The 17,537-nt window shown below is 33.7% G+C and overlaps 2 protein-coding genes across 3 annotated transcripts; one reads left to right on the forward strand and one right to left on the reverse strand.

Annotated features, from left to right (window-relative positions):
* The first annotated feature begins 878 nt into the window (after positions 1-878).
* On the forward strand, positions 879-4,170 carry LOC18051236. 2 transcript variants are annotated; one of them, XM_024191996.1, is made up of 4 exons: positions 879-1,136; positions 1,618-2,676; positions 2,782-3,699; positions 3,783-4,170. In XM_024191996.1, the coding sequence occupies exons 2-4, from the start codon at positions 1,654-1,656 to the stop codon at positions 3,825-3,827; spliced, it is 1,986 nt and encodes a 661-aa protein (XP_024047764.1). In that variant the 5' UTR covers positions 879-1,136; positions 1,618-1,653; the 3' UTR covers positions 3,828-4,170. The 2 variants fall into 2 exon arrangements, with proteins under 2 accessions (XP_024047764.1, XP_006449510.1); XM_006449447.2 differs by having other exon boundaries at positions 879-1,058.
* A 4,344-nt stretch (positions 4,171-8,514) lies between these two features.
* On the reverse strand, positions 8,515-11,247 carry LOC18051238. Its single transcript, XM_006449449.2, has 6 exons — positions 10,902-11,247; positions 10,733-10,809; positions 10,416-10,452; positions 9,368-9,581; positions 8,775-9,237; positions 8,515-8,664 (listed from the first exon to the last, which is right to left on the reverse strand). Exons 1-6 carry the CDS (start codon positions 11,245-11,247, stop codon positions 8,515-8,517), a joined length of 1,287 nt encoding a protein of 428 aa, XP_006449512.2.
* Between the last annotated feature and the right edge of the window lie 6,290 nt (positions 11,248-17,537).

The following is a 17,537-nucleotide window of genomic DNA, read 5'->3' on the forward strand; positions in this document are numbered from 1 at the left end:
CATAAGAGACATTATGTTAAATTAGCATGGATAAATAAGCATAATTCATGGGATGAGTATTTTGAATAATATATCCATGCGACACTTAGACAATCTTACTCGAAAGTTGCTTAAGTAGACCTTGAGCTTCTTATTAGCTAAACTTGAACAAAGAGTTAGAGAGAAAGAATAACTAAGAAGCAATTGAAGTGAAGAGAGTAATTTTATTCACCAGAGAGTAGCCTTACAATGCTTGAGAGCTTGCTTGGAATTACATTGAGTTGCTTGAATAAAATACTAAGTGTCAAGCTCTAGCTTAATAAAAGAGGTTTGCCTAACTTCACCAAATTGTAAAGTCTTCCGATTTAGAGAATTCTCATTTCTAGCAAGATCCCGAGACTTATACATACAAGTTGTTAGAGAGTTTACATTCTACCACGCTCTATAAAAATTCTAGACATTTACGGTCAAGAAAAGTGCAAGACATGGAATATTTTTAGAATCAAGCCAGGCCAGTATTAGCTTCCTCGGCTCAAAATTTGCGCGGCCCGGGCCGGTAACAATAAGCAAAATGGAATATTTTTAGAATCAAGCCAAGCCAATATTAGCTCCCTCGGCGTAAAATTTGAGCGGCCCGGGCCGGTAACAACAAGCAGGGATAATTTCAAGAATATTGTACTACAAGGTCACGTGCGACAACGAAAAAGAATTGGTTGGTTGGTTGCCGAATTTAGTTAAGGGGCAAAAACGTAATCTGAAGCGAAGATTTCAAGATGAACAGTGAAGGGGCAAGAGCAGACAAGACAGGTAAATTCTTGGCGCGTGAAAACCGCAACTGAAACTGGGGAAAAGGCACGGTAGTGGTACGTTTCTTCGTCTACGCCCGTCGCATTCGCACTTTCACACTCACACAGTAACACTTACTCTACTCTCTTGACTCCTCTTCCCTTCCATTCATTCAGTCAAGAGTATACTACTAATACAAAGCGCTCTCTCTCTCTCCTTTTTTACTTTTCTTTAGTTTCACTCATTCCCTAAACTTTAGCAGCAGCGACAATCGCTCCCGCTCACGCTCACAGGTATAACTTCTCTTCTCTTCTTTTCTTTAAACCACTGATCGTTTCAAGAAACCTGTCGTCGTCCATGTTCTTTTCTCGGTAAGTCCTTCTTCTTGGCAATGCCACTTTTTTAATCTATCGGATGCCTCATTTAATGGATTTGTAATTGCACTGCACATTGTACTCACTTCGATTTCTACTTTCTCTTTTTAATAATTTAATTCCAATTTCATTATTATTGAAATTTTGTTACATGATTAATTTTGGATCTATATTTTGATCTAATTTAAAATATCTAGTGTGTTAAAATATTTTCCATAGCAACCGACAATGCTTGATTCTGTTAATCCGCTGTCAGATCCCCCCCCCCAATCATGAGCAAGAGCAACCAAGAATTTGGAAACAGTTGTTATTATGTTGCCGTACAAGTTGTTATACAATTGCTTGCTTTTTTTTTTTTTTTTGGTTGTTTGCTCTTTAATTGCTTTTATGTCATTTCTGGCTGATGTACTGTATTTCCAGTTTGGATTGATCAGTTGTTGAGATTATGAAAATTTTTCATTTCGTGGACTTTGAATAGAGACTGTGCGGAGAATTTACTCTGTTGTTGAACGATATGGACGAGAGGAAATTAAATTTCAATGCACCTCTTCTATCTGTGAGGCGATACTCTACAACAGCGGTGGCATCTTCAGACGGAGAGAATGGGAAGATGGTTGAGAGTTCTGCATCCAGCAGACGATATAGTATTCCATTTTATAGAACAGACCTGAATTTGGAACAAGTCACAGAACCTGCTGCTGTTCCATTTATGTGGGAGCAGATCCCTGGAAGACCCAAGGATGGTGGACCTGAGCTTGAACACTCCGAGGACGCTCCCGTTACTCCAAGGCTCACACCACTGAAAGCTTTGAATATTATTAAATATCCCTTGGCAAAGGAATTTGATGATTTGCCACGAGTTGAGTCGCGTTCTTTGAATGAGAATATGTGCACATTGGACTCCCCAAATGAGGCAAATGACTGGAAACAGCAATTAGATACAGATGATGATGTTTATTCTGATGCACTCGACACACTGTCCTCAACCGATTCATATTCCATAAATTGTAGTCTTAGTGGTCTGAGCGGATCTGATGGGCAGGTGGTGAAGCGGTCGGGAACATTCTCTACGGATCCCCAAACTCGAGATTTTATGATGAGGCGTTTCTTGCCTGCAGCTAAGGCAATGGCTTTGGAGCCACCTCAGTATGCTTCAAGGAAGCAACCTGTCACAATTGAGCAACCAAGACAGGTTATTAAGGTGGTTAGTGAAGATCGGAGACCTCTTGTTAATAAATCTATTTTCATACCTCATTATGGGGAGGATGTAGAAGAAGAAGAAGAAGAAGAAGAAGAAGAAGAAGAAGAAGAAGAAGAAGAAACTGAAGATGAAGTCGATGAGTATGACGATTCTGGCAATTTATCCAGAAAAGCTTGTGGGCTGCTTCCTCGGTTATGCCTTAATAAGTCTTTGTGCCTCTTAAATCCAATGCCAGGGTTGAAAGCTAGAACCCACTCTTCAGTCTCTTCCAGCTCTGATGTCAGAAACTTGGGCAAAGCTGCTTATACTGAATCTCGTAACCAAACAGTGAAGAAGGTACCACAGAACTCGCTTTTCCTTTAATTAACATACAATGTTCTTGCTACTAGTAATGAAGATTGCTTCTGATTGCCTTACATGGTTATTCTTATATATTCTCAGCATGTCCGGGATGCTGTTTATAAGCATCAAGCAGAGAGTGGAGTTCAGTCACCAAAGCTACTGGGGATTGAAAATAAGATGACCTGTGGCTCTAAACAGTTTGCTTGCTTAAGTGACCAGCAGATGGCAGGCAGGTCATCTCCTTACAGGCGCGGCATTTCTCCCTATCGTAATGAAAGGCCTCAGTCTCCATTCCGTGGAGGAGGGTTTCTTGGTGTGCCCAAAGAAGCTGAAAATGTGAGAGCCAATAAGTTGAATCCTTATAACAGAGCTGGTAGCAAGTCTCAGGAATTATTTCCCCATCATAGCTTTAAAAAAAGGTTTGGCTCATTGAGCCCCGCAGTTGAAAAAACACTGTATGTAGATACTGTAAATTTTTCCAAAATATCAGATACCATGGGACAGATGGAAAGTGAAGGGAGAGAACGCATTGCAAGTGTAGATACAGCGAAAGATGAGAGTAGATCAGAAACTAAAGTATCAGTGTCCATTGAAGCCAGTCGATCTTCTTCCTCTGAGAAGATAATGCACCCTGCAGGTCAAGGAGATATGGAGCATTGCTTGGGACTACATGGAGAACTTAATCAGGAATGTAAGTCTTTGGTATGTACAAATGTTACTGCTGATGAAACTCTAAATAGCATCTGTCAGCATAAGTCTGAAGCAGACGATCTTGGATGTATTAACAGTGGGTCTGAACAGTCTCCTCTCCCCCTACCATTACCAAAAAAACCTACTGAGTCCTGGCTTTGGCGTACCTTGCCTTCAGTTTCCTCACGAAACTCTTTTTCAAATCCAAATGTTGGCACCCGATTTAATCCTAAAAAGCAGGATCCTAAAACACCCTTGACTACTACCAAGTGGGAAACCATTGTAAAAACTTCTTATGCTCACCATGATCACATACGTTACTCAGAGGTAATCTACCTCAAATTTTGTTTTGTAATAGACGGTTTAGTGATGGAAAACAAGAAGAGCTAACCCTTCTATCCGTTTTGCAGGAATTAACGTCTCACTTTTCTCAGCAATCCAAACTTAAAATGTGAGAGCCCCCATCACGAAATGGTCATGGGTACTTAAAAATCTTCCAGCCCTATTTTTGTCCCTGGAAGATAATCCTCCAATTGATTCTTCCCCGATGAACAAGTAGGCTAATGTAGTATGGGATGCTTGGTTCTTGTTATTGTATGAGCTTGTAAGTTGCTATTTGTGTTTCTTTTACATTGCTTTGTGTTGAGGCAGTAGATATGTCCGGTCAAATTCATTTCCTTCCAATGACTGCAAGTATTTGGAAGATTGATTCTCATGTATTGGGCTTTTAAGATATCTGTATTGCAATGAAAGTCATTATTCACCGGCCTATTTGGAATTGAATGGAGAGATTCAGCAGTGCAGCTTGCTTGCTTGATAGTAGCATATATTTGGTGCTAAAGGGTTACTGAAAAAAGGACTTGAATTTGCTTGAGCTGCATTTGAGCAGTTTTGAACCGTTGTAGTCTTGTTGATCATGTAGATTGTTGCTCATTTTTCCTTTTCTTTTTTTTTTAATTTTTAAATATTTTTATACGGAGGTACATACTGATGCAGAAAAGGTTTGTGGGCTAAAACTGCGGTAGTGGGCCTGCTCGAGCTACCTAAACGAAGAATGGGAATTAGTCCCCCTTCACAATCTTCATAGAACCCCTCTCCTATAACTCTTACATTTTCTCTCTTAAGTTACCGTTCCTAACTCTTCACAGTTTACACCCATATAATCACGCTAATGCTTTTCATATTTTTCTCGTTTCCTCACAAACGCATTGCATGCACTAATCAATATGATTACACTTATTTACAATATACAAACGCACACATTTTTATAATTTTTCTTAGATATGAGTTTTTTTCGTGGAAGAAGATGATATTTTAAGAATTAAAGTAGGTCTTGATTAAAGACGGGTTTTAAAAGGAAACTATAGTGTGTTAGTACTCCTACTCGTACGCCAAGGGGATGTTTGGTATCATTTTACACGGGCGTTTTCATTTTTGTTTTATGGATTTGAGTGAAATAACTATTCGACGAGTGTTTTTATAGAACATAACTATAAAACACATAAAATGACAGGCCTTTCTATAACTATAAAACACATAAAATGACAGGCCTTTAACGTGCCTTTGGCGGTAACAAATTACAAAACATATACATGTTTTACTTATTTTATAACAAAAATGGTAAAATAAATTACAAAACAATAAACATAAGTTGTCTTCATCCATCTCGGATACATCATCTATTATCACTGACCTTATCCCTTATCTCCAATTTTTACCATCTTTGAATTGCTAAAATATGGATTTTGTGCGGATGGAGCTAAAAGACAAGAAAACATATATTTTAATGAGTTATTTTTTGTTCTCCTCTAGTATCCGGAATTCCATGTCTTTTTTGTCTTTTAGCTCCATCCACACAAGATCCGTAATTTAGCGTTTGTACCTAAGAAGCTCTAATTTGAACTAAATCCCCATCTCCAGTTCTCTTTCCTTTTCCTTTTCCCTTCTTTTCTTCTTACTTTGATTTTTTCTTCTTGTTATTCATTTCAAAATTTTTCTATTTTCCCAAAGAGACTAATAAACTCTCTAGAATAGATGTGAAATAAGCATTAAATTAATCCACAAATTCAATGAATAAAAAAGAGATTGATCACGAAATCATTCGAACACTCCTAACAATATCAACACAACAATTCCCAACGACTTCATTTATATACATATATATGCAGGTCCCTCATTTTTTCATGCGGATACACTTTTAAATTGGTCTAATAGAGTCAGTTTTAAAATTATTAAACCACACGACTTTATAGTATATTAAAAATTAACTCTATTAAGTCACATAATCCAATTGCAATTTACGAATTGATGACCACAATTAATAAATATAAATTGCAAAAACAGAAATAAAATGAGCAACCACAAGACGCATTATATTTACGAGGAAATCTTTTATCCTCGTGATCTAAGGTAAAAACCTCGATATGTGATCATGTGCATGTGTAGAAGAAACAATTTACCATGAAAATAATGTGTGTTTACAACGGATCAATAACACTTACAAAGCATAGTACTCGTTCATACCTAAATCCTATTACATCGATCCTTATGATCTCAAAATTTTACTTTGCATTAATCGAGTGCCAAAATCTCCTCACGAGATAAGGCAAAAAGATAAAACTGGATATAGGAGTATCCATCTCAAATTTGACAATACCAATTTCAAAGAAATTACATCTATGATCTTGACCGATCTAAAAGTAAGAGAAGAAAATTGAAGCTTATTTAATTCTTGGTGTTTAAAAATAAAATAGGTTGCACAATCAGCAAAAAACTAAATTTCAAATATTAGCCTCGAACCCTAAGGAAAATATTTCTCTAAAAATCTAGGGCTAAAATATAAATTTTAGGGAAACAAAAATATTAAGTCACTTACTAAATCTTCTCCCCTCCTTAAAAAAAAAGTCCAAACTTCCATAGTATCTCCTCTTCAAAAAATTTTTGGCCTTAGCACTAGTTTTCTGCTTGGTGAAAGTTAGCTTCCATAGGTGGTAAAAGGTGCCCCTTAAAAACCTAGAAGTAATGATGGGCGTTCGGATCAAATTAGATGTTATGAGGATTTTGGGTGTGAAAAAATTAATAGAATGATTGTAATAATTCTTCGTATAGTGGATTTTTCTCTCCTTGTCCTTGGTGGCTATAATTCTCTATAGTATATGAGTTTTCTGTGTAAGTTTTTGTGTTGTGTGATTGGTTTTATTTTTTTATCTATATTACACAAGGAAAGTAATTAAGGGCAACGTAAACCTTATTTCCATCAATGGAAACTCATAGAGGTATATGGATAATCAAGATACTTTAAAAATCTATTATTAGAACGGAGCATGTTCAATTAGTAGTTCTAAATTAGTAAATGGAGATACTGATAGTGTCAACTGGCAATGTGTCTTTTAAATAGAAATCCTCTTGAGTAAGAAAATAGATTAAGAAATATTCTAACAATTAGTCCTTATTTAAACATATTCCTTAACAATATCTACCTTGGCAAATGTTTTTAGTTAGGTGACAAAACATGATCCACCATGTATCTATACAGCCATGTTTTCTTCACCTTCTTTATTTTACCAAAACTACACTCATAAAGATCTTATGAAGATCACTTCATCATGGGTAAAATCTTGTCCTCTATCCAATAGTAATAATTCTCTACACCAAGAATTATCATATTCTACGTTATCAAGAGTAAACATATTTAGCACATGTCGATCATCTTATTGAAAATATCCATTCTCATGTTTGCCTTCTTAAAGAGTCCTTAGCCATTAACATAAAATTTCCACCATACATCTTTCATAAATGTTAAATCATGCATTGTGTGCAGATCTTGCGGAGCTGCTTGCAGTAACTCCTCATTTTCCATGGCATGCTAAAAAAAGATAAAACAATCTCTCATGCAAAGAGGTACATTGCTAGCTGATACTATTAGTATCTCCACCTACTAATTTAGAGATACTTGTCAAACACACTTCATTATAAAAATCTTCTTTAAGATATCTTGATTGTCCATAAACCCCCATAAGCTTTCACTAGTAGGAATATGGTTTAAAATAGATTGGATCAACACATATCATTAGCTTCAACCGGTCTCAAGATTAAATTTATTCTCCAATCAAACTTTGTATTTATTGATTGTTTGGTATTCTCTCTTACAAGATCTTAAGAGGGATTAAAAATCCTTAATAGAGAGAATATTAATAAATTTCTTTAGAATAAAACACAAATTCAGTTATTGTTGTTGATGCTTCCATACAATTATATAATTTCTAATGGTCATCCAACAACCATTCTCATTTAAGAAAATGCATGCGTAAATGTAAATAAAATATAGCAATTCAATGTTATTACACCAAATTATTAAAGGCCTAAAGGCTTATGAAAAAAATAAGCTCAATAAAATCTTTGAACATAAAATGATTTAGATTCATTCTCTACAAGAATGACTTAGGTACTTAAAATTAACTCAGGTACTTAAAATTATATGTAAAGTGTCTAAAAAAAATGTAAATAACATGTTGTGATATTTAAAAATAGCCTAAGTTCGTTTTTTTATAAAAATGTCCTAGATATATAGAAAATATTTTAAATAAAGTGCCTAACAAGAAGTATCGACAAAATAATGATTTATCTATTATCATTTAATGATAATATCTAATGTCATCAAAAGTAAGATTTAATAATGTCAATTATTTATCTATTATTAGAGAACATAAAATAAATGACTCAAAGTTACAAAATAGGTCCACTTTCGAATAAAATTTCCTTAAATTAATATGATTAAATGCACTATGGATGTCGAAATAATTTAACGAGCATAAATCGAGGAAACGATTCAATCACCAACCTTTCTAGTGTTCATTATCATGCAAAAACTGACTACGTCAAAAATTAACAGACATAAACAAAAACTTGTGGTGAGTCGGAGATAAGTACTAAGAAGATCTCACTCCAATGGGCTAGCTACAAGTCTTTTATTCTTACAGTAAAGTCAGATCTTTAAGTACTCAGCTTTATGGCCTCGATGCAAATCTATATTTGTGTATACTAGGTTTTAGTTTGGAGAATCTTAATGAATTAATTATAACGTCACTCACTCTCGCTCTTGAGTCTCTCTCTCTCTCTCTCTCTATAAATTACAGTCTTGCGCTAAGATAGTGAAAGCTTGAGTTTAGTGCTAATTTCTCGAGGGTTACAATGAGACTTGGCGTCATCAATTCCAACTCTTTGGCTCATCAGTCTCAGTTGTAAGTCCGGCAACCACTCCTTTTCCTTGATCAACATTTCATCTCGATTTAACTGCATAAATAAAGTTAAAGCAGCTAGCAATTACTAATTTTCCAGATTAAATGCATAATTAATTTAATTTCACAATAACTATCAGTCCGGATTGGCAATTAAAAATTTACCTCAAGGCGAAATGGATGTTCAAAGCTATTGAATTTGGCTGCAGAATCATGGGAGTTCGATAGAAATTGCGTAATCATAGCGTGGGTTCCAACAGGCCTTGTACCGTAGGTGTAGGGTTCCCTTTCCCCAAGGGGAGTAGGTTGATGTGCAGCTTGAGGTTGAAAGCATCTGGTGGTGATCTTGTCATTCTTAAGATTATTATATCTATTGCTGTTAGCAGCAGCCTTCCATCGACCGATGTTGATCATTTCAAAAGGAGGCCACCTCTTTTCCTCAAGAAACCGGGTGGGTCTCATTGGCCCCATCCCCATTGCATTTGCATGAACATTAATATTGGAAGAGTGAGCCTTACCTTGTAAATGGATGGCAGTTGATGATTTCAACAATACATTATCTTGTCCATGATCATCTTTGCCTACTAGAGAACCCGTTGGCCTTATCATGTCAATGTCATCACATTTCCTTCAATAATTAAGTTGCAGAAAGATAAACATGATCGTCAGATGTCACTATCTATATGTGTGAGAGTGAGTGTGTGTTAATATATTAATTATTATTAACTTGTTTATGGTGAAATATGCTTGTACGTTACCTTGAAAATGTGGATTTGAAATCTAATGGCCGTTGCGAGATAGGAGACTGCAAAATATTGCGAGTGATGCTATTTTCATGAAAATTATTGCTGGCAAGAACAATTCCACCGTTCTCCAATCTGAAGTGGTGATGAGGACTGGTTATAACCGGCTGGTGATAAATGCCTCGAATGTGATCTCTTCCATGGATCGATCTATATGCATGACTTAGCACTACAAAACACAAATCCAAATTAATATTTGGGCTTATTTTTACTGATACAGTTAATCAATTCTAATTCTACGAAGCTTTTTTTAATTATTAATTAAGGAAATCTGTAATTTATCCCCTACTATTTCTACTTAATGGGATAATGAAAAAAGAAATGAAATCTGATAAATATTTTCGGTTCATATAAACTACTATTATATAGTTTCAACTTTTTTTCAGAAAAATATATACATAATAGTGATTGAGCTTTTACTGGATATTGCGACTAGCACCACTTAATCAGAATAATAACCTAAAACAATTATATCATCACTTCTTCTTGCATGCGTTTACAGACCTATTTAGTTAGGTCTAGGTAGAAACAATTAAATTTTATTCAATTTATATCCATATAAATTACTTTGATGAGAAGTCTAAACTATAATTTTTTATTTTTATATATTAATATTATAATAAAAACTCTACTAATATTTACAATTAGAAATTGATCAGGACTCTCTTTGATAATTCTACTACGCCATAATCTAAAGTTTGACTATCACTTAACACTAGAGGGATATCTAATATACTCTAAATGATGGGGAGATAAGTATATTTCTATCCAATTTTATTGGAGGGAATCAAGCCGGAGCATTGTTGGAACTCGAACCCTGCACTCAAGAAACCTTAAGTCTATGGGTTGCCAATGGGCTCATGACCCCTTGTCAAACATATAAAATATTTTGAGTGAGAAGTCTAGATTTTTTTTTTTAACACATAGATTCCGGTTATAATTGTTTCATCAAATAGGAGAGAGTAGATTATTCTATTCTATTGAGGAGAGAAGCAAATTTCACCTTGTCCAGCTTCATCAAGCTTCTTACTTCGGTACATCTGATGCATAATGCACATGTCACAGATAAAATGAGTTAGGAAAACGAAAAATACTGACAAAGAAAATCATGAAACCCTATGTAATAATTGATTTTGCAAATTTTCCAGAATCAAAGTCTGGACCGATTTACACAGTAAATCCGTCCGGGATATATATATATATATAGACACACATACACACGCGCGCGCACACACCACACCCCTATCTATTAAGTGAGAGATGGGTGAAAAAGAGCATTTGGAAGGTGTGTGTGTATATATATATATTATTTTCCAGTACCTGCAAGTGACTCTTAACGTGGGCAATGCTAAGTCCTCGGACATTCATCAACTGAAGCACCAGTTTAGGAGTTGCTTCTGCAACAATTAATTTAAAGAGATCATTAAGACAAAATTAGACGCATGAATGATCATGAATTGAAATTGTGAAGTTAATGAAGCACGCATACTCTCTTGTCCACCAAGGCGTTCAACAGCATGCACAAAAGAGAGATGGAGATCAGGAGTCCAACGGAGCCGTGGCATTTTTGACCGAACATATTGTCTCACCGTTGACCTTCTTTCGTTATTATTAGTACTACAGGAAGTACTCCCCTCTAAATGATCTGTTCTTTTGTCGTCATCTTCAGCAGCGTTGGCAAGAACATCATCCTCTTCGCTGCAGCTGGCTTCTTCATTCAAATTCAAATCAAAGCACGACCATTTTTGGGGGGATACTACTGATGTGTTCTCAGCTTGCTCTTCACTTCTGTCGCTCTTTTCTTGACGGCATTGTATCTCTAAGTCTGTTCTCATTTCCTTGAGGTCAAATTCTTCTACAATTACCTAGATCGATCTGCTAATATATATAATTGGGAAAATCATATAATTATGTGAAATTGCACTAGGAAATTTGGAGAGAGAAAATATGGCACAAATTTAATTGATTTCATAGCGTGATGAAATTACTCTTTTGATACATGCAATATGACCATGGCTCCAAGTGTTGTGTTGAGTATATTATCCCACGTGGGTTAAGAATAATTGTTAGTCTAATAATATAAGTTTGAGACAATCTTCGACTCTTGGATTAACTTTTAAATATGAGTTAGGTATATGAACTTCTATATGTTTGACTTAAAGTAAGAAGAATTTACCCGAGAACTGAAAACTTAACCCTGATAGTAATTATTAGTTAATTAACAATTTAGACCATACCTAACCATTGAAAACTCAAAAACTTAGACTTGCACAGCATTGATTTATGAAACTTCTTATGTAATAACATATCAAACCTAGCAATATCTGAATGGAAGCTGTCTCAAATTAGAGAAATTTGTTCAGAGGAATTGTATTTTGCCTTTGCATACTTGTTAGAATTAATGAATGTAAGTCACCAAATCTTTGTTCATTAATACTGAAAAGAGAAACAAACAAGAAAAGCTCGCACGATCGAACTCAATCTCAATGCTTAACTCTTTCAAGGAAAAAGAACACAGAGATGGAACACAATAAAATTTAACTAGAGTAAGATCAAGCCAAAACTTACATGTTTATTCAATTATTGTGGGACAGATTTGATCCAACCACTCCGTTTACACTCAGTCTGTAGTTGTTCTGCGATATTCGTTGGAGTTACAAGATTCAAAAGCACGTCAATAGTTTAAATTATTAAACAAAAAATCATCAACACATTTGCTAGTGACAAGATGAGTATTTTCATCAATCTATTGCATAATATATGTGGAATTGATCAGCTTCATTTGACCTATATATATATATATATTTGGGAGTGTCATTTTAGAACAGAATAAAACATCAATAAAGCTTGAGACACATCAAATTCTTACATAAATTATTTTCCACAAAAAATCATATATACGAATCTAGCAACGTAGTATTACTTTTACATAGTTATATATATGCAATGGAATTTACAGAAATTGTGATTCTTGGATTGCTTTTAACTGCTGAAACCAAGGTTCATACTATCTTTTTCATTTTCAGGAATCCATTAGAGATTATGAGAATAATGTCTTGAATGCATAATTGTAGTTTTACATACATAACATACGGAAACAGCCGTTGATTATCAAACAAATAATTTGGATTGTAGATATAATTTAATTTAATTTCTTGATTTTTGACCGTCACAAAAATATTATGAAGCTGACTTTCAGAAGTTAATGGCAATTCGAATGAGATAAACTTCATCTTATTAGAAACTAGCACAAGATCTTGAGTATAAGTTTAGCATTAAAACCCACAAAACACTGCAAAAAAAATTTCACAAGAAAGAAAGAGATAGAGCGAGAAAAGAATTTAGGTTTTTGCTTTCCTCTTATACAAACCATTGATGATCATAAACAAATCTTCCACTTTCCAAGCTGCTGATCAAACAAACTATATCTCTGCTGGATTCAAACATGTCGCAAAACCATATCCCTTGATGCCCGCTACAGTGGAGATATATATCGGAAAAATACGCTTTAAAACAAATGAGAGGAAAGAGAGAAAAAGAAAGGATCAAGGAGAGGTAGCAGGTAATGTTTTTGTCTTGGGTTTCGGGGATGTTTTGTTTCATTGAATCGTGGAATTGAAGTCATCAAAATTCAAGATATTCTGAAGACTTTCATGGGTTATAAAAATCAACCAAGTTTCTGACGCAACCACTTGAGCTCTTAAAATTAATATATATGTTTATTGAAATTTATATATATATATATATATATATATATATATATGTATGTATATATAGGGAGAGATACACACACACTCGGCGTTATGGATGCAGATGCGACTGTTGGATATCATGTGACTACACTCGATCCTTTTCTTCCTTTGCCCTACTTTGACAGTTGTCATGCAAAATCTTTCTCTCTCACTCGTGATTATCTTAATTGTTTGACCTATGTTATGTTACAAACTCCTCTCATTGTTAATTTTGTGATTAGCAAAATTTTGTTTTGTCCGTTAAGTTTAATTAATGTCAACATGGTCCTTGTAAGAAAGGTAGTGGGCCATTTCCTTTCAATCAACATATCAATTCTTCTTACCTAAACAAAGACTTTCTTCCTATATCATTGCACTGTTTTTCCTGTCCACATGTTCTTATTTTTATAACGTCATGTCTTGTTGCTAGGACTTTCCTGTATTGGTCCAAATCCAAAAATCAGTCGTCCATTTTTTTGGGCTGCAAATTGTATGAGGAATCTAGAGGATTTTTCAATTTTGGTAGACTTGTGCATTTAAATACAAGTGGCATCGATCATTTTACAAGCTTTTCCTATTGCAAATGGTAAGAAATCAATTTCATGGACAGGCATGTATGACAAAATTAAGTTATTTGTTTAATATTTATCAATTGAATAAGATTAATTTTATTATACCTTGACTTCAATTGGCAGATTTTATTGGGAAAGAAAGTGGCGAATGCATTGAACTGTTTATATTTTTATTTCAATCTATTATATATATATATATATATTGATGCTACAAATAGAAACTGTGCAGCATATAGATCTCGAGTCAAAACGATATTTTGGACAACGTTGGAGCAAGAATTTAACATCCATAATTTGACAACCCTAAAAGTTTTAATGCTATTCAAAAGATGCTGAATTTGAGGTATAATAGTTTAATTACCAGCTGCCTTCTTGTTAGACACTAAATATTTTTCCTTCCTCCTGCTGCCCTTTGTACGACTGTACAAGGGAGAATAATTACCACTTAATGCCAACAAATATTTCTTAAATTATTTTCTACAAGCAGGTGAAGCTAATAAAATTAATTTACAACTGACTCTTCAAAATGCAGGGGCGACATTTTTTTTTTAAATTTTGTTTTATCAACCTCAACTTAGAGAGGGATTTTATGAAAAAAAAAGGGTTATTCCCCTGTTGTTTAATTTGAAGAAATTGAGTGAAACTTCTCTCATATTTTAAAATAAGTTTAAACTCCTTTAATGTTTTAATAGTGTTAACTTTGTATATCATTTTGCTATTTTAGCCTTAGTCTTGATATCAGCCGTAAAATTTAGATTTTTTGAAACTGTGAATCAAGCAAAAATGACATATACCCTTAATGATTAGATTAATTGAGTAATAATATAACTACAAACTCTTATACAATTTTTTTTTTGTACAAACTGATGTGGCATGATTTAATTGTTGGATTAAATATCTCTTGGTCCACATGATTTGTGTTTATTATTTTGTATTTTTATAAACTAATAAGTTAATGCCAAATCAGTTTGTACAAAATAAATTTGTATAAGAGTTTGTGATTGTATCATCACTCTCATTAATTTAGTGACAAAGTGTAAATTATGGAGAAAAATTAGTTGGCATAACATTAAATGAAGTTAATAGCCAATGCAACAAAAAAGTTAATGCCCACACCAATAGGCAAGCCAAATTTTTGGGAATAATTAAATCATCTTTTTATAAGATTCAAACATATATATTGCAATGGACACATATGACCAAATGTTATTGTAATTATATATATGAGTATATTATAATTATATTTGCCTCCTCTTTATAGAGTACTATAATTTATGAGGGAGCTCCAATGGTCATTTATAGCTAATTGTTTTTGCAATTTAAATGAATAATTTATACAACTATGAGGGGTATTTATGATTTTTCCCAGGTACTTGTAAATTTTCTCTATAATTTATAATGTATTATTAAATTATTCTAATCATTAAGAGTATATCAATCATTTTGCTTGATTTATATTTTAAAAATATTTAAGTTTTATTGCTAACATCAAGAATGAGGATAGAATAGCAAAATAATATAGAAATTTATACTTTTATAATTACAGGGGGATTTGTACCTATTTTAAAACATGAGAAGAGGTTTCTCTCTTAGTTTCTCCAAACAAAAGGGGGTAATCCTCATTTTCTAGGGATTTTATTAATGAAAAATAGAAGCCAAAACACTAAGTTAGGGAACATAATGAGTCTTACCCCTAAGTAAAAAAATAATAATAACAATATTTGGGATAAAAAGATAAACAAAACAAGAATAAATTAAAAGAAATGATATTTTGGAAAGTCATTGGCGTCTTGAGATAAGAATTATTGAATATTTATAGGGGAACATTCCACAAAAAAATGCTCTTCATGATCAAGACCCAAATTTACAATGTTGTTCTTCATAAAAGTATGAGAGCAATGGAAAAATGGCAAATAGTTTCATCTTCCAATTCTCAACTAATATAATTCCCATCGAAAAGGGTTTAGTTTAGACTAGATAAAGAACAATTATCAGCTCATATCGGAGAAAAACTTCTGGATACACAAAAGTACAGTTAATGATAATAAGAGAAACATAACTTCATTTAATGTACTTAATTAGATTCTTATTATTTTTAAAAAATATGGAGTGGGAAAAACCTAAATCTTATTTGTAGTATCTTACATTACATCCCTAGGATTTGAATTCGAATGGCCAATTTAATAGAGCTACGTCAAGACCACTTGATCGAGCTTTTGGGGCCAATATAATTACCAACGTGTCTAATAGTTTTTTTTTTTAATGAAATATACACACGACAATAGACTGCCAGAATGTTGTTCAATCAATGACACGGTATCTTTGATATATAGAAGATTTTTCCTTATACTACCGATGGATCTGGTCAGCGTCCATTAGAACTACAATTTTCTGGGCACAATATTTACTAAAGTACAAGATGGGACTTATCATGGTGATGCTGAAGAATTGAAAATGCTGAGCATTATTAAACAGATATGTGCAAGAACAAGGAGGACAAAATATATGAACAGGAAATGGATGTAATGAAACCAATGCATCCTTTGTTTATCATTTGCTTAGAATCCAAAAGGTTTCGTTTCCAAGGTTCATTAGAGAGAATGAATTCGGATTGTTTTGTCTCTACAAGACAACGAGGGTCTCTTCTCTTCTCTTCATAGTCTTTGGGAAAGAAGAGGAATCACTTCAAGGGGTTTAGGTTTTAGCATCAAGACACCCAAAACTGGCTCGTTATGTGTGACAGGTGCATACTTTTTTGTTGCTAGAGAGAAAAGACAGATGTTCCAAGTATTAAAATAAGATGTTTTAGCAGAAAACACTAGTATTATAATATATTTGCTAAAGAAAATGAGACACTCCTAACCCTACGTACATATAAAACACTTCATGCTTTGTCTTGTTCGTGCATGGGGAGTTGACATCCATTTTATTTGTTTATAGCGTAAGAATCTTTCCAAGAATTGCTTCTTTTTTTTGTATGAATTCATAGATCAAGACATCCAACCAAGCATTAGTATATGATGTACATTTTATATGTTAATCGAAAAAATGACTTAAGGATAATATTATAAATAGCTTAAGAGACCTAAAGTAGAATCATGTCTGTCTCTGATAATTAACTCTATTAATTGTCAAATCATTTCTAGGTATAATTCCTTTTATTCTTATATATGAATTTTAGTTGTTTGGACCCTAATATTTCTCTCAATTTGGAGCTCTTGCGAATACTGATTCGATTGGTGCAATTAATGAAGTGAACCGGCTGGCCAAATGTTTCCTGTGTCCCTATGTTAATTATATATATATATGGGTTGATGGTCTAAATTTGGCAGACATATCATAAGCATAATTTCATAAGATTTAGATTGTAAAATAAGAGAGATGATCAGCTAACTTATAAATGGCCGGTCACCAATATAGTGCTATGCAAACTGAGTTATATGTTGACTTAATATTACCAATCTGGGGCTTGCTTCCAGAGTAATATTGCCTTTTTGACAGTTTTTCAGTTAGTCAACAACAACATGTAATGGAAAAATAAAAATAAATTTATCCCATATGCCACTTCTTAACAATTACGTGCGTACTTCAACCTAGGGATGACAAAATCCTTCACGGGTTTGGGGATCCATGGAGCCCCACTCTAAATGGAAAAAAATTTAAATAATTTTTGGGGAATGGGGTGGGAGTGGGGGGAAAATAATCCCTAAATTCTTAATGGGGTGGGGTTTGGTTTTGTACTCCTCACCCCACCCCCACCTCAATCCCCATTATATATAAATATGTTTTTAATTCTTATTTAATAATTTTTATTTTATCAAT

This window comes from Citrus clementina, unplaced genomic scaffold, assembly GCF_000493195.1.
Source record: "Citrus clementina cultivar Clemenules unplaced genomic scaffold, Citrus_clementina_v1.0 scaffold_2, whole genome shotgun sequence".
NCBI classification, from domain to species: Eukaryota; Viridiplantae; Streptophyta; class Magnoliopsida; order Sapindales; family Rutaceae; genus Citrus; species Citrus x clementina.

What these genes read in the sequence shown, in the direction of transcription:
- LOC18051236 (XM_024191996.1), top strand. Translation starts at nt 1,654, where the DNA reads ATGGACGAGAGGAAATTAAATTTCAATGCACCTCTTCTATCTGTGAGG. An exon ending in GTAACCAAACAGTGAAGAAG is followed by an intron (nt 2,677 to 2,781) that starts GTACCACAGAAC and finishes ATATATTCTCAG; the next exon opens with CATGTCCGGGATGCTGTTTA. An exon ending in ATCACATACGTTACTCAGAG is followed by an intron (nt 3,700 to 3,782) that starts GTAATCTACCTC and finishes TCCGTTTTGCAG; the next exon opens with GAATTAACGTCTCACTTTTC.
- LOC18051238 (XM_006449449.2), bottom strand. Translation starts at nt 11,247, where the DNA reads ATGAGAACAGACTTAGAGATACAATGCCGTCAAGAAAAGAGCGACAGA. An exon ending in ACGCCTTGGTGGACAAGAGA is followed by an intron (nt 10,810 to 10,901) that starts GTATGCGTGCTT and finishes TAATTGTTGCAG; the next exon opens with AAGCAACTCCTAAACTGGTG. An exon ending in ACGTTAAGAGTCACTTGCAG is followed by an intron (nt 10,453 to 10,732) that starts GTACTGGAAAAT and finishes ATTATGCATCAG; the next exon opens with ATGTACCGAAGTAAGAAGCT.